Source organism: Nelumbo nucifera, chromosome 3, assembly GCF_055504915.1.
Source record: "Nelumbo nucifera cultivar China Antique chromosome 3, China Antique-T2T, whole genome shotgun sequence".
Classification (NCBI taxonomy): domain Eukaryota; kingdom Viridiplantae; phylum Streptophyta; class Magnoliopsida; order Proteales; family Nelumbonaceae; genus Nelumbo; species Nelumbo nucifera.
The window spans coordinates 16,399,487-16,414,630 of NC_142651.1; the positions used below are offsets into that span (position 1 = coordinate 16,399,487).

Genomic DNA, 15,144 nt, shown 5'->3' on the forward strand with positions numbered 1-15,144 from the left:
ACAATATCAATAAAATTTTATGATTTCTATGCATCCCGTTTTATTAATTGTAGTATATTTCTTCACATATACCTTTAGAATATACATTTTGTATGTGTCTATACATTAATTATAGTTATTTTGATCTTAAAAATAATGTTATTAATATGTATTTTTTGGCGTATCCATATTTTTTGTTCGTATTCATGTGTTTTCAAAGCGTATCTGTATTTGTATCTATATTCGAGTGGTCTAATACGATACTTTAATCCTTGAATGGAGGTTCATTTTTCTACTTAATAGAGAATGGAAACATGAATGGAGAGTCCTCCCAACCTCACATATAGAGAGTATGGAGTCTGACTTCGGTCAAGGCAAAGCCCGTTCCAACAGCCTTTACAGCCTTGCATTAGAAATATCTTTGTAGTTATCTGATTTATTTCATGGGAGATATTCACAATGCAAGATTGCAAGGGGCTGCTCGAAGGGTGTGAGCACCGACTTGCCCTGATAAAAGCCGAACTCGAGAGTGTGGTCCACACCTTAAGCTTGCTCTTCCTAAATTCCACCATATAAATATATTAAATTATCAAAAGGTTAGATATGTAATATTAGCAAAAAATTAACAATTAATAGTATATAATACTAAGACATAAATTTAGCCACAATAAAATTATACTAAGATAAATTAAGAAAGTTAAAATAAGTATTTTAATAGATAATATCAATATTTCATTAGATGTTTTAAATTAGTCATTTAATTTGAAAATATGATTTATAAACAACACCTATATTCAAATTCCATTCAAAATAAATGAAAATGAACATAATCAAATGAAAACGAGTAAAACTCAAAAACAAATTTATCTAAGAAAAATTAAAATTCATTTAGATTTCGTTTAAAATAACATAAATTAACAATAATTTATGTAATCATAATAAAAATCAATAAACATTAATAAAAAATTAATACAAATTTGTTTAACAATATATAACCCAAAAATAATGCTTGGGTTAGAATTAGCTTGGCTTTGCCCAATTAAAAATGTCACAATAGTCGTTTTGCTTGGATTTTATTTAACAAAGGCCGTGCATCACACAAGGCCCCGCTAGATTGGATAGGTCAATTTAATTAACATAGCTTAATTAGTTATATTAATGTGGTTTATATTAAAGTATACTTACATGTAGTTAAGTTAATTTGTATATTGATTTAGTTTAGATTAATAGTGATCAAAGATAAAAAAAACTTTGACATTAATAAATACTTAGTAAATATAATATCCTAGATTAATTGTTAATAATATATAAGTTATATTTTTAATAATAGTAAATTAATTAATTAACTAATTTAAATTAATCAATTATTTATTTAAATATTTGTAATACTTAAAATACTTTACTTTATTCCGGGGTAATGATATAATGTTTGGAACCTTGGATTTCTTTTCTTTTTTTTGATAGAAACCTTGGATTTCTTTTTAATAAACCTGTGCATCGCACGTGCCGGAAAGTAATCATGAGTAGAGCAAAGTTAAATTTTCAGAAAAGAATGACACGTGGAATAAAAGATAAGAGGAGAGGAAGAGCTGGTCTTGGCCCGCGAAATCTCGGGGGAGAATGTAAATAGAAGGAAAGAATTGAATCCGACGACGACGGGTTGCTGGATCTATCGGCTCGTCTCTTTCTCTCTCTTCTCCATCTGGTTTGAATTGGCAGCAATTTTTGTTATTATTGGTGTCGTTATTGGCAATTGATGGAATTGTTGTTGCAGAAGGGGGAGACGATCTTCGATCCATCTCTTCTGCAACAACGGCTTCTTGTGCTGGATTCGTGCTGTAATACGATCCATTGTCTCGCTTGCTTCAGGTCTCTTCCTCGCTCTCCCTGGAATTTGTCGCTTTTTCTCTTTTTCTCATACTCAGAGGGATCCCTGTATTGGCATAATGGCATTTACGTCTATGTGCTTTTACTGAATTTCTCACCTAATCTTAAGCTCTTTAGTCTTTTCCATACTCTCTTTCTTTCTCTCTGGCGTCTTCGTGTGTGTCTGGTGATTTTATTTCACTGTATTTGTTTTGTCCGTTTGTTTTCGTTTAATTTGTCTTTGCTTAATAGAATATTCTGCTTGTTTTCATGTTTTTCTTTTCTCGGGGATTGATTGCATGCCCATGCAATTCCTCCCCCGCTTAGCCTATGTTGTTGACATCTTGAAAATTGATTCTGTTTAAGAAATTTCTGACCTCTAAATTTTGATTTGTCGCATGTATGTCCAATTCGCAGAACTTTGTCAGTTTCTGTCGTCGCCAATTCCGAAATATGAAATAGAGTTACGCGAATTAAATTCCTCTCTTTTATTCGTTTTTTTTTTTTAAATTGAACGAATATTTAAATCACATTCGCCATTACTACATTTTAATTTCAGCTTCATTCTGATATTTCTAAATTCGTGTAGATATTTTTTTATCTTATTTTCATGTTTCCACGTGGAGCCATTGCCGTCTTTTTCTTTATTCGCCGTCCAGATATTTGATTCTTTGAAAGTCAGAAGAATATATTCATTTCCTTCTTATTTCAACAAGTTCACTTTCAGTATAACAGAAAATTCTTACCTTTCTTTTTGGGTTTAGAAATTAGCATAACGCTTCTGCATAATTTTCTGTTTCAAAACTATGGGTATCAGTAATCACTTCTTCACGATTCACGTTAATCCGTAAATTCTAATTTGAACTTCATCGGTTATTACAATCTGTCTGATACCTCATGGTCCTTATCTACAGGTTTATTTCTGGAGGTGAAATGCTGGTTTTTGCTCCAAATTACATGCTTCAGGCATGATTTTGATGATCTCGGTAAATTCCGAACTGCGTTGTCAACTTTTTTTCCTCTGCTCACTAATCTGCTTCCATGGTTCTTACAATTACCATGGAAGAGATAGAAACAATTACCAAATACAACCACGCAATTAAACTTATGTTGGGTGGAAAGCCCGACATGCAGGAAGAGATAGAAACCCATCTGCCAGGCTTGTGTTCGCACCAGATCCGGACTCGCTAGGCTAAGCGTTACCGACCCCACAGCTCCCTAGTCGCTGTAAAAGGTTAATAATAATATGGTCCAGGTTTAAGTACAGTGGTGGTCCAGGTTCATATGAACCTCAGTCACAGCACCTCAGGGTCTACATTCAGTGTTTCCTAGATCAACAAAAATGATTTTCTTCTTTTTTTTTTTCTCTTTCCCTTATGATATGGCATGCATAGGAGGTGACTTGGGTCTCGCCAGTTACCAACAACATTATTTTGTACTCTCTCTGTCTCTCTCTGTATTTGTTGGCTGGAAAAACGTGCAAGCATATCTAGCCTGCAAATTGGATTTACAAAGCTAAAGATGCTGAGCTCCTATTTTTGGGCAAATCCATGGCAGGTCCCTTGTGTTCCTGCAGTTAATGCGCTTTGTACCAGCCTATGAACTGAGGGTTGCATCTCATATGAAGAGAATTTCTCTGGCTATTGAGATTTTATAAACTAAGCCATCAGAATGGGTGGCTGTGTATCAACGCCAAACAAAAGAACTAGACCACGAAGGAAGCAGAGCCGCAGATGTAACAAATTCCGTGTAAAGAATTCTGCTTTGGTCTCTGATATACCACAGAAACGGATTAATGATTCAGGAAATCATCTAACGGATTTTTCTGTAAGCGAGTTCGTTCATGTGAACTTTGAGAAGGGCCAAACAACTAAATGCAGGAGATCAGAAGTTTCCAATGCGACATTCCATCTCACCCAGTTACAATGGCACCACAGTCAAGTCGATCCAAATGGTACCTTTTCTCCCCTTATAACCATTTTCCCTGCCAGGAAATTTCTGGTGTCACAAAACAACCTGATTAGTCATCTATTCTCACATTTGCATGGTACTCTAAAAAGGAAAAAAAAGAATAGAAAGCGAATGATGAAGAAATCATTTGGTTGTATATGTAAACCATCCAGTCAGGTTGATTTTTGACTTAATGATTTCTGAAATCTGTAGGTGTAACACAGCACATTCTGTTTACTGAAGATAATTACTAGATTCATTGGTTGGCCTGAAAATACATTCATTTTACCACCAGATTTCATTATTGTCTCTGTTTAAATAATCTTGTACATTTTTATGTCAGTATCACAAACTTGAAAGTACGGTTTATCTCTTATTTTTTGTGGATCTAGGCATGAATTTTCTATAAATAACTAGTTTACAGTTTTTTTTTTAATGTATCTGGTTTTAGATTTCGTGTTTGGACAGAGTCACTGATGAAATTTTGGATATTTCTGGTGGATTTATTTCATCCACAATTTCGGGATTTTATCCATTTATTTACCCAAAAATCAAAATTTAAATATTATTAAAAATACTATGACTAATAATATTTTCAAAAATAATATAAAAATACTATTAGCATTGATAAAATAATTAAATTTCATCCAAATATTTCGGAAATTTTCTTTCATGGACTAAGAGTTTGAAATAACTGAAATTTCCAAAACTTAAAATCTGTACTCTTAATGCATATGGTTTTTCTTTTATACCGTGTCTTTAAACTTGATAAACTTTGAGAAATTTTATACTTGGCAGTGTTTGGACTAGAATGGAAGAGGAAATGTGTAGTAGGGATTAAAGCATTGGCTTTGTAGTTTAGTCCTGATAACGTAACTTGGGCAGAATCTTGAGGAAAACAGATATTTTTAGTTTTTTTTTTAATATTTTACCACTAGCAGATAGTGGGTCATTCTCATTTTCTCCTTTCAGCTTTGTTTCGTATGTTTCCACTTGTGTCCTTAAAATTTTCTTTTCTTTTCTTTTTGGCTTTGTTTTGTTTGTTTTGGTATAACATATTACACATTACAGAGGGGATTAATGGGTGGGGACAGAGCAGGGTGCACGTGTGGTCCACTGACCTTACCATGGAAAGCCTGCCACTTTGCGGGTTTTATCCTGCGCCTCCATACATGGAGGGATGCTGAGTGACCATCTCAGCTACTGGATCATCGGCACCTGTGTCCTAAATTCAGACAGTCTTGAGGAAAAATTGAGTTCACAGTAAGTCTTCCAATTTCTCATTTCATAAACCTTCCTATCAGCATTAAAAGGTACAATTTCCCATTGTTATTGTGGCATTGCTATTTTTGTATTTCCAATTTGTTGTAAAAGAGGATCGTGGGAACCACATAGTTTGTAGAACCATATTGAGTTATTGTCTTCTCCTTATATGGAATGTTTAATTTGGCATAATGGAGTGAAATGCAATATTAATGACACACAAATACATGTAAATGAAAAATGTTCAGTTTTACATCATAAGTATGTTGTACAGTTTTCACAGTAGTCATTATCTTAAAGTTCTTTCCACGCTGAGCTACTTTCTTTTACTGGTTGCAAGTGCCTTGAGAATTCACTATAGAAATTTGTTTGTTTGCAGTTATTTGCCAAGAAGATTCATGGTTTGATTCTGCCAGCATTCTTGAGTCCGATTCTGATGATGACTTCAGTAGTGTTCATGGAGGTAAGCACATTAACCTTTACCACAAGCATTTTAATTGAACTATGGAATCCAAGATAACTATCTAGTAAGACTTTGTGGACAGTTCACCAATAAACTGAACAAAAATTAACTCCACAGGATGATTTTAACCACCCTATTTGTTCTGTTCTTTGAACTGTGAGTATAATCTTCAGCATTCTACAAGTGGTCATTGTGTTGGACAGTTGTCTCCACTCAAGCTGACTGTTGTCTTAGATAGAATATCTAAATAATTTTAGAATGTGAAAATGATTTATCCATTTATGATTAATACTTCTCAGCTACATACATCTTGCAGACTGTTTTCCTTCTGTAGGCAATGCAATTGGGAATATCTCAAGTGCCAAATTACTTCAGTATGAAGCTGCATCCTGCTATGTTGATAACAGGTGCAAGTATGAGGAATTTTATGAAAGTTACTTGAAAATAGATGGGGGTAAAGCTGAGAAGTTCTTGAGCAAAGAAGAATGTAAGGATACAAAGGGATTTTCACTTTTAAGTGCCCAAGGTTATGGAAGTTTTAATGGTCTAAAATATAATAGACATGATTCTGAAGAGAAAACTCAAGAAAGTACCTTTAAATCTCGTTTACCTCGGTTACATCCTTCTGTTAGTTTCAATGATAAGAACCAACCTCCATCAAGTCCAAGTGCACAATCTCAGTGGAAGAAGTCAGCAGTTATCAGGCTTTCCTTCAAGAGGAAGTCCTATGATGGAGAGGAAAAGAGTGAAAGTTGTAAGTACAGAACTTCAAAATTTCACTTTTTATTTTATTACTTGGTGTAATGGTAAAATCTGTCTGTCAAGTGTGAATGCACAGATTCGAATCTGAGAGTGGCCAATTTGTGTGAAAAAATGCCAAAGGTTAGGACCGTAACCAGCCCACTGGTCCCAACTACATGGGGTCAGCTACATGAATCCTGTTATGCCATTCCCTTCTGTTCAGTGCCATAACCATTGTTAAATTATGAGCACTGCTTAAATCTTGACCTACTTGTAGAATTCTAGAGTTGATTAGATATGTTGTAATCTGTACAATTTCCCTCATGAAGCTGACATTATGCCAAAATCTTCTCTGATTTGATCACCGTAACACTAAAAATTAAAATCTTAATATTAGGGATGCAAACAGATTGTATTGGATTTGAATCAGGGTATATTTGAATCTGATGTCGGATTTGATCCGACACTGTTCATGTCGGATCCGATCCGATCTGATCCAAAGATTCGATTGGATCTGATAGGATTTGATCTGAATTCGAATCCTATCGGATCTTTCGATCTGATTTGATCTGACTTGTTTTCTTTAAGAAATAATAAATTATTGAAAGAAAAAAATTAAATATACCAATTTAAATAAAGAAAAAACAAAAAATACAAGTATTTTTTAATTATTCTCATCATATATATACATGTTTTTTATAAAAAAAAAATAATATAAAAATTTATAAAATACAATATAAATAATATTTTTATAAATAAATAACATATATGTATGTATTATATATAAATATATAACACATTGGATCGGATAGGGGTGATCCGAATTCAACCAAATAGGATCAGATCTCGGATCGGATCGCCGATCCATTTGCACCCCTACTTAATATTTATATTTCACAGTTACTTAAGAAATTGACAGAGTTCAGTGAAAAAATTGGAAGGAAAGGAGCATATTTCTTCATTAGGTAAACTTTTTTCTATTTAAAACATGGTTTTTTTCCTGGTAACTCAGAATTGAATTTTGCCATGTTTACATAGTATTTTGCTTCTTAATCAAGTGCTTAGTACATTGATTGGGACAAAGGCCTTGTTGGCATTTGCTTTTGGTCCTAGTTTAGCTTCTTGAGAAAATACTTAACAGTATTAGTCATATTCCCAAGGTGGCTCAAGAATTAAGATACAGAACAGTTTGTTCATCTGCTTTTGACCATTCAGATGTTTTATTTCTTTTCTTTTCTTTTATATCAGTTATGTAACCTATATCATGGTGATATTAGATCAACTCAAGATTTCTGATGATAAAATTAGAGGGTTGAAACTGTAAGTTTAACCTTTATGTTGAATACTATGTGAAGATAGTGACAAGGACTTTAGTATCTTGATGAGCAGAAGAATGAAAAAATAAACTAGAAAGAGAAGAAAAATAGTCCCAGGTAAATACCTCTTACAAGCTTAAATGAATCACAAAATAATAAAAATGATTCTTTGACTATGACCTAATTCTGATGTAGAAGAAATAGGAAACGGTTTCCAATTTCTCCTGTAACTAAAATGGAAAAGCAACTTAGAGGAAAAGCAAAGAAATTGAATACCTATAACCTGCAATGACAGAACTTGTAACTAGATACTTTGGTAACTTATCCTCTTCAGTTTCTACGAGAGTCTTTCTTATTTTTAGTTGTGATTAAATCACACCATTATCCCATTTTTCATTCCTTAAACTTGCCACCTTCTCCTGAATAGGTGGGAATTGCATTCAGGTTATTGCACATGCCACTATTCACAGAACTCTGATACCTAACTCTATAGTCTCTTCAGGATGCTCCAATTGATTTCTTAATTTTCTAAGTTGACACCTTTTGATGTCTTCTTTTTATCTTACAGGTGCTTCAAAGAGATTTGTATATCACCCCAAAGCAGGAATTTTGATTCCATGTTCAACTGCAGAGAAGTTAACTGTAGGAAGTTGGTCTGAAATTGCACCTTCAGGCTTTAAGCTTCGTGCGGAAACTTATTTTAGGCATGTATCTTTGACTTGATTTATACAATCATGTGGAAAACATTTAGACATTTGTAACAAGTACTGGTGGTTCTGTTTTGATTTATGGGTTTTACTTGTGTAAGGGTTACCTATCTTAACCTTGACAATCCATCATGCAGAGATAAGCGGAAGGCTCCTGCTCCAAATTACAGTCCATATACCCCAATTGGAGCTGATTTATTTGTGTGCTCAAGAAAGATAAACCACATTGCCCAGTATCTTGAACTTCCATCTGTGGAACCACATGACAAAGCACCCTCACTCCTGATCATTAATATTCAGGTACAATTTGTTTCTCCATTTTCTTCACATCCCTCCCTCTATCTTTCTATCTTTTTTTTTTCTTTTTTTTTTTGGGGGGGGGGGGGGGTGTTAATTAATTCTGAAAGTACCAAATCCTGAGTTTCATCTGATAATGTACTTTCTTGTTTCTTGTGGCAGCTGCCCACTTATCCAGCTGCCATGTTCCTGGGTGATGGTGATGGGGAAGGGATGAGCCTTGTATTATATTTCAAGGTATCAGAGAACTATGAGAAGATCTCTCCTCGTTTTCAGGAAAGCATCAAGGTAATTTTCTTTGACATTTGTTTCTTTTTTTTTAGCAAATGATTTGACATCTGTTTCTTGGGAGGCACAAATTACATCTTAGAGATTCACTATGGATGCCTTTTTAATGGAATATTACAAGAAACGACTGCTTCTGCTAATTTGTTTGTTTAATTTCTCGTCTCATCTTATATTTTCAGCTTAAATAACCCTTGTATTGCAGGAACCTATTCATATTCCTCACAATGAGTTTTACTTTTTATTTTGTTTGAAGTCTAGAATTCACCACAAAATGCAGCTTCTCTTTTATGAATTGTGTAGTTTTCTGGACGAAGATAACAGAATATTCATTAAAGATAAAAAGGTGTACATGAGAGGATGTACATGGTACACATAAAGAAGTGGCCCATCTCGAAAATATGGGAGCATGGACCTATAGATATACAAAGAAACCCTCTCAATCCTGGGCCCATCAAGCTCATCAACCATAGAATTCAGTTCCCTAGGGATTCATCTGAAATGGATTTATAAAATTGTTGCAATATCCCTAGATTCACTCAAAAAAAAAAGAGTCACTCTCCAGGGGCTGCTCTACTGTTTCTCAACCCATCTGATTGTGTTCACGGTATCCCCTTCCATGGATAGAAAGGAAAGGCCAAGCTGTTCCATTGGAATTTGTTCCCACACAGTGGATCAGGAGATGGTCAACTGATTCACTGTCTTAAAGGCACATAACACACACTGGGGGAATCCACTCCCTACCCAGCCTTTTTCTTTCTCTTATATCACATGTATTTGCTCTTCTAAGATTTACTTCCCAAATAAAGAAAGATATTCTGGCCGGAATATGTGGGTTCCATATAGTGTTGGCTAGAAATTTCTGGCATTTGGACCTGTTATAAGGGCGAAAGGGTGCAAATTCTGGCTACATTGATCAGGAATAGAATATGAGAGGTAGACCTCCTTGAGGGTTTCAAAAAGGGGAGCAGGTTCCTCAAATTCTGATCCTCTTGGAGTTCTAGAACTCTGGATAAATTAAGGTTCCACGTAAGGCTAGCATAGTCTGTGCAAAGGCAAGAAGAGATCACAGCCTCATGGTTTTGTGAAAGTCTAAAAATACAAGGAAAGGAAAGAGCCTGAGGTCTTTCACCCAACCAAAAATCAGTCCAAAAGATTATATGACTCCCATCCCCTACACCATATCTGATGAAAGGAACAAAGGAGCTATAAGTAGATATGATGCATTTCCAAGGATTGGTAGATCTTACCCGGTTCAAGTGAAGTTTATTATCCTATCCATTTGCATCACTCCCATATTTGCTTCGAGTAACTGAGGCCCATAGTGCATTGGATTCAATCAGGTACTTCCAGAGTCATTACCAAGAAGAACCATGTTCTATTGAGAGATGACTATGAATTGTTTAGTTTGAAACCATTTTATTGGTTGCTTCACGTTCTGCTATTTCTTATTTACTGTTATGAATTATGACATTGACATCTTCCTAGGATATGGGCAAGGTATGACCCCACAGAACTAATCTCATTCTGTTTTATTATTAAAAGAAACCTCTGATTAGATGAACTCTTCTTGCTTAGAAAATTGTCTGACTAGGGATGCATGTAATTGGCTTGTCTAAGTTGGTAATAGATATTCTAAGAACAGTTTTGAATTTCCAGTCTGACTCGAAGATTTTGAGCAACAATTGTTTGCCTAAAGTTTCTCTTCTTGCAGTTTCTTTTTGTACATTACTTTTAAACTGTTGCATTTAATATTATTTGCACTATTTTTATTTTCAATTTGTATTTAATATTTCAGCAGTGTAATAATGTTCTCTGCTACAGAAATTGGTTGAGGATGAAAAGGAACAGGTCAAAGGGTTCAGATCGGAGTCAACAGTTCCTTTCAGAGAAAGGCTAAAAATCATGGCAAATGTTGTTAATCCAGAGGATCTTCACCTGAGCTCTGCTGAAAGGAAGCTCATGACTGCCTATAATGAAAAGCCTGTACTTTCACGTCCACAACACGATTTCTATAGGGTAAATAACATTTTCCTTCTGTTCTTTCCTGCTTTTTCTATTGCAAGTTTAATAGAAAAAAAAAAAAACAGAGAAGTATTCTTTCATTTTTTTTTTTGAAATCTCTAGCACTCGAGACATTACAATTCTTGTTTTGGCATTACAAAAGTGAGGAACTCAAGATAAAATGCATTGGGCCTAGACTTAATTAGTCAGAACCTAACTCAGGTCAAACTTCAAGTTTTCTGATAACATTTTAGTCCTGGAAAACTTGAAGCTGTTAATTCCTTGTTATCTGGACCTCTGAAATTCTTTTTCAAGACTATAATTCAGCTTCTGCAATTAATTAATCCGTAACATGTGCCATATTTCATGCAGGGTCCTAATTACTTTGAGATAGACCTGGATATACACCGCTTCAGTTATATATCAAGGAAGGGACTTGAATCATTCAGAGATCGTTTGAAACACGGAATTGTTGATCTCGGCTTAACAATCCAAGTACAATTTTTTTTTTAAATTTTATCAAGCCTTTTATTTGCTTCTTCTTCTTCTGATTAACAAGTTCCACTATGATGAACAACTAAGCCCAAATTAAGAAGAGTTTTACTCAAGGAACAAAGATACAGTGGATACCAACACCTTGGGTATTGGCTTATAGATACAGAGCAATACTCTATTTTTTTTTTTCTAATTTTAACAGCCTGAGAGGAATGCCTTCCATCATCCCAAACTTTGAAAAACCCCAAACCCCTTTCATATCGGTGTATTCATGCATCTCCATAACCACTGACATGGATGCACATATCGATATTTTGATCCTTGGTTTTACTAAAGCAGATAAGTAGTTGAACTGACATTTAGGAAAGTATTTATTCATGAATGGTAATTACACACATTACACACATACACTCCAAGCCAGTTTCAACTACAAATTAATCAATACATAATTGCATCTCTTTTATTTTTACATTTGGTAAAACTAGGCATATGATAGTCATACTTTACAAACTTTTGCATCTCAATTTCCAATTTCTGTTGGGGTCTAGAAGAACCCTTTCACTGTATAAACTTAACTAGATAATTGATCCTTCCTGCTAGTATGCAATTCCTTAAGCAGTCAAATGTGACTTTTCTTAATTGTTCATTAACTATTATTGAATACTATTGCAGGCACAGAAGCCTGAGGAACTGCCAGAGGAAGTCCTATGCTGTATGAGATTGAACAAGATTGATTTTGTAAATCACGGCCAAATACCAACGATCATGACGATTGCCGATGAATGATTTGTATAGGAAAATGCGGGATCTTGTGCTAGAAGCCATTAATTACCATGGATGGACAGATCAACATGTCCATCCGTATCGGGATCTTGTAGCATTTCGCCTCTTGTTTCCAACCTACTTTAATGAGAGAGAAAAAAAAAATCATTTTATTGTTTTACTAGAGAAAAGACGTTGCTTCTTGATTCGATAATCATATATAAGCTTCTATCTGCACTACTACCATAATTATAACAAACCATTCCATGCCCTCACTGGATCAACTTATCTTTTGATATTATAAAAAGAAAAAAAGAACCAAGTTGGAGGATGGTTGGTTGTCTGAAAGGAGTTCAAATCAGCCCCTACAAGGTAGTTTCCCACAACATCCCAGCATATCCCCACTGTGTATTGAGAATATCTCCCGATGATAATATAAAAAATGATGAGGCATCATCAAGAGATGTTCCCACGGCGGGGATGTGCGGACATTGTGGGAAACTATCTTGTGGGGGGCTGATTTCAAGTTTTCAACTAGTCTGAAGGGTGTCTATCTGATCAATATCTTCCCTGCCACATTAACGGACCATCCTGTCTATACGGTTTGGGGCTTCTGTCGCATCATTCTAGCCATCAAAAATATGTTTGAACTTTGAACTTTTCGGTTTGGTTGAGTGACAAAATTTGGCCACCTTCTCATTTCTCCTCTTCATCAACACCACCATCATCAGTTGTGATCTCCTCCCAACAAAAACTGTCCTAACACGGTTCCACCATAAGACTGGGATTCATCATGCATAAGCACTACCACCACTATTAAAGCAAGGGTAAAATACTTAAAACATATCCTAAGTTTTTATAAATTGGTTTAAATATATCTTGAGTATTTCAAATAGACTTAAATATACCTTGTGGGTTTTCAAAATCGGACTGGACCGGACGATCAGATCGGAAAAACTTGGAATCAGTTCTGTTTTACCCCAGAACCATCACTTTGGCCAAAAACCGTTAATTCGGTCAGCAAACCACTCACTCGGGTGGTTAAACCGTTCAAACCATTTGAACCGCAATGATTTTTGTCTGTTATTTTATCTTTTTTTTTCTATTTTTACTTTTTTTATCAGAAAGGGCTGTCTGTTCGGTTTGAATGATCAGACCATTTGACCCAGGAACCGGACAACGAACCATTCATGGTCCGATTCGGTTTTAAAAACTTTGCCTCTATGACTCTATCAATAAAGCGTTAAACCTATTTAATTTTTTTAAAAATCATGTTTTGTCCTTCTATGTCTTGTTAATAGTCGATTGCCTGATAACTGATAAGTGATAACATGTGTAAACTGATTTGGGTTGGAAGAAAACGGCTGGCACCCACCTGTTTCCAAATGGCTGAATGCCTGAATGGGACTTAGATTAAGCACCAAGTTGTAATAACTTGAAATGGAATTCCTGGAAGGCGCTTGAAGGGAGGCCGGATTTTCAACCCACAACAACTCTGCCCACACCTACCTATATAATATCTAGTTATACATGGAGAATATTTCATCATCTTACATGTTATTATGCATAGAAAGATATTTTTAAATTCCAATGCATGGAGGTAGTGTTTTATGGGCAGGTATAAATAAAGTTCTTGTAGACAGGAGATCCAGAATCCGGAATCGCTTGAAGGGTTTTGAGGGAAATGGAGTGACTGACCAGGAAGGAGAGTAATTGTTGGGTTATTAGAGCTCTCTCAAAGCATTTGATCTTCCAGCCCAGAAGAAACTCAAGATATTTTTTGATAGAAGTTCTTCTTTAGTGATATTTCATTACATACCAAGAAAAACCAAAAATACAAGGATAAAATCACACAACCAACTCACATGACAACATGCAAAAGTCATTTTATTCCGGAGGAATTGATGATGACCTGATAAAAATTGTAAATAGTAGTTAACTGGGGATGTTCATGGAATGGAACCTCTGTTCTGTAACTTTTGGTCCCATCTTAGTGGCTGTGAGAAGCAGCAAGGCAATGAAGAGAGATGAAAACAGACGCATACTGCGCTCCATTGAGGCTAGCTAATACGACCGAGATATCTTGTCTAGGTCAAATTGGGTTAAACCCAGCTTAGCTATTCTACCCGAAAACCACCATTTAACATTGTCAAAATGAGACAAAAGCCAATGTGGGTACAAAATTCAAGAGAAAAAACAGCAAAAAATTAATTAAGAAGGGAACTGGGGAGAAATTCAACAAACAAAGCACTCAAATTACAGATTTATAATCGAACTTAATGTGCTTAGAAAGAACAAAAATCAATTAAAACTCCTATATGGTGCCATTTGATACCGAGATGTGATTTACACAAAATGAAAGAACTATTACAGAGATGTTGTAAAATTCTCTCAATACCTAAACAAAAAGGTGAACAAAAAATAGAAATAAGTCAGAATATCTTAATTCAGGAGAAAAACAGTAAACATATTTAATTAAGAAGAATAAAAAGAAAATCTCATAGAATTTCTTAAAGGTGCATAACCTGGTAGGAGCTCTGAATTTGGAGGAATTGGTTATGGCATTGGGTGAAGGAAAGACGGTCATAGGTGAACAAGAGATCTTTGTTTGCAGCCAAATCAATGGGCTCTTTTTCCTCCAACCCCTTTGGTGGCCCAAGACTGCAACGATCTATTCTTCGCCAGTGCATCCTCGAATTTGTTGATCTGTGAGAGCAGAAAGTTTTCTCAGGTTCCATAAATGTTTTGAAGGAAAATAACCTCAACATGCATCTAAATCTAAATAAAGACATATAAATGGATATTGAAAATAGATTTGATCCTCACAAGACCGCACCGTCCCCCAGTCCCTTGCAACCGTGCATTGGGATTTGGGAATATCTGCCCATGAAAATAAATATACAACTATGAACATGTTCCCAATGCACAGATGTGAAATGCTGTGAAAATGGTTATGTGAAAACTGAATCCAAAATCTGGATATTGTCCCAATTGGATTATGGAAAATATTAAATAA

The 15,144-nt window shown here is 35.0% G+C and overlaps 1 protein-coding gene and 1 long non-coding RNA gene across 4 annotated transcripts; one reads left to right on the top strand and one right to left on the bottom strand.

Moving 5' to 3' along the window:
• Positions 1 to 1,586: 1,586 nt before the first annotated feature.
• LOC104598353 (uncharacterized) lies at positions 1,587 to 12,319 on the top strand. Of its 3 annotated transcripts, none has more exons than XR_016083760.1 (11): positions 1,587 to 1,848; positions 2,760 to 2,831; positions 3,403 to 3,799; positions 5,438 to 5,521; positions 5,838 to 6,275; positions 8,147 to 8,282; positions 8,423 to 8,585; positions 8,745 to 8,870; positions 10,666 to 10,886; positions 11,244 to 11,366; positions 12,039 to 12,319. XR_016083760.1 is itself a non-coding variant. In XM_088900138.1 (11 exons), the coding sequence occupies exons 3-11, from the start codon at positions 3,517 to 3,519 to the stop codon at positions 12,150 to 12,152; spliced, it is 1,662 nt and encodes a 553-aa protein (XP_088756264.1). In that variant the 5' UTR covers positions 1,587 to 1,848; positions 2,760 to 2,843; positions 3,403 to 3,516; the 3' UTR covers positions 12,153 to 12,319. The 3 variants fall into 3 exon arrangements, 2 of the variants coding, with proteins under 2 accessions (XP_088756264.1, XP_010258683.1); XM_088900138.1 differs by having other exon boundaries at positions 2,760 to 2,843; positions 10,692 to 10,886; XM_010260381.3 differs by having other exon boundaries at positions 10,692 to 10,886.
• A 1,922-nt stretch (positions 12,320 to 14,241) lies between these two features.
• Positions 14,242 to 15,112, bottom strand: LOC104598364 (uncharacterized). Its single transcript, XR_016083761.1, has 3 exons — positions 14,955 to 15,112; positions 14,654 to 14,834; positions 14,242 to 14,526 (listed from the first exon to the last, which is right to left on the bottom strand). It is a non-coding gene; the product is annotated as an uncharacterized LOC104598364 (long non-coding RNA).
• Between the last annotated feature and the right edge of the window lie 32 nt (positions 15,113 to 15,144).

Bases quoted from the DNA above. Each gene is read 5' to 3' on its own strand.
- LOC104598353 (XM_088900138.1), top strand. From the start codon at position 3,517: ATGGGTGGCTGTGTATCAACGCCAAACAAAAGAACTAGACCACGAAGG. The intron at 5,522-5,837 runs GTAAGCACATTA...TACATCTTGCAG, and splicing joins CTTCAGTAGTGTTCATGGAG to ACTGTTTTCCTTCTGTAGGC. The intron at 6,276-8,146 runs GTAAGTACAGAA...TTTATCTTACAG, and splicing joins AGAGGAAAAGAGTGAAAGTT to GTGCTTCAAAGAGATTTGTA.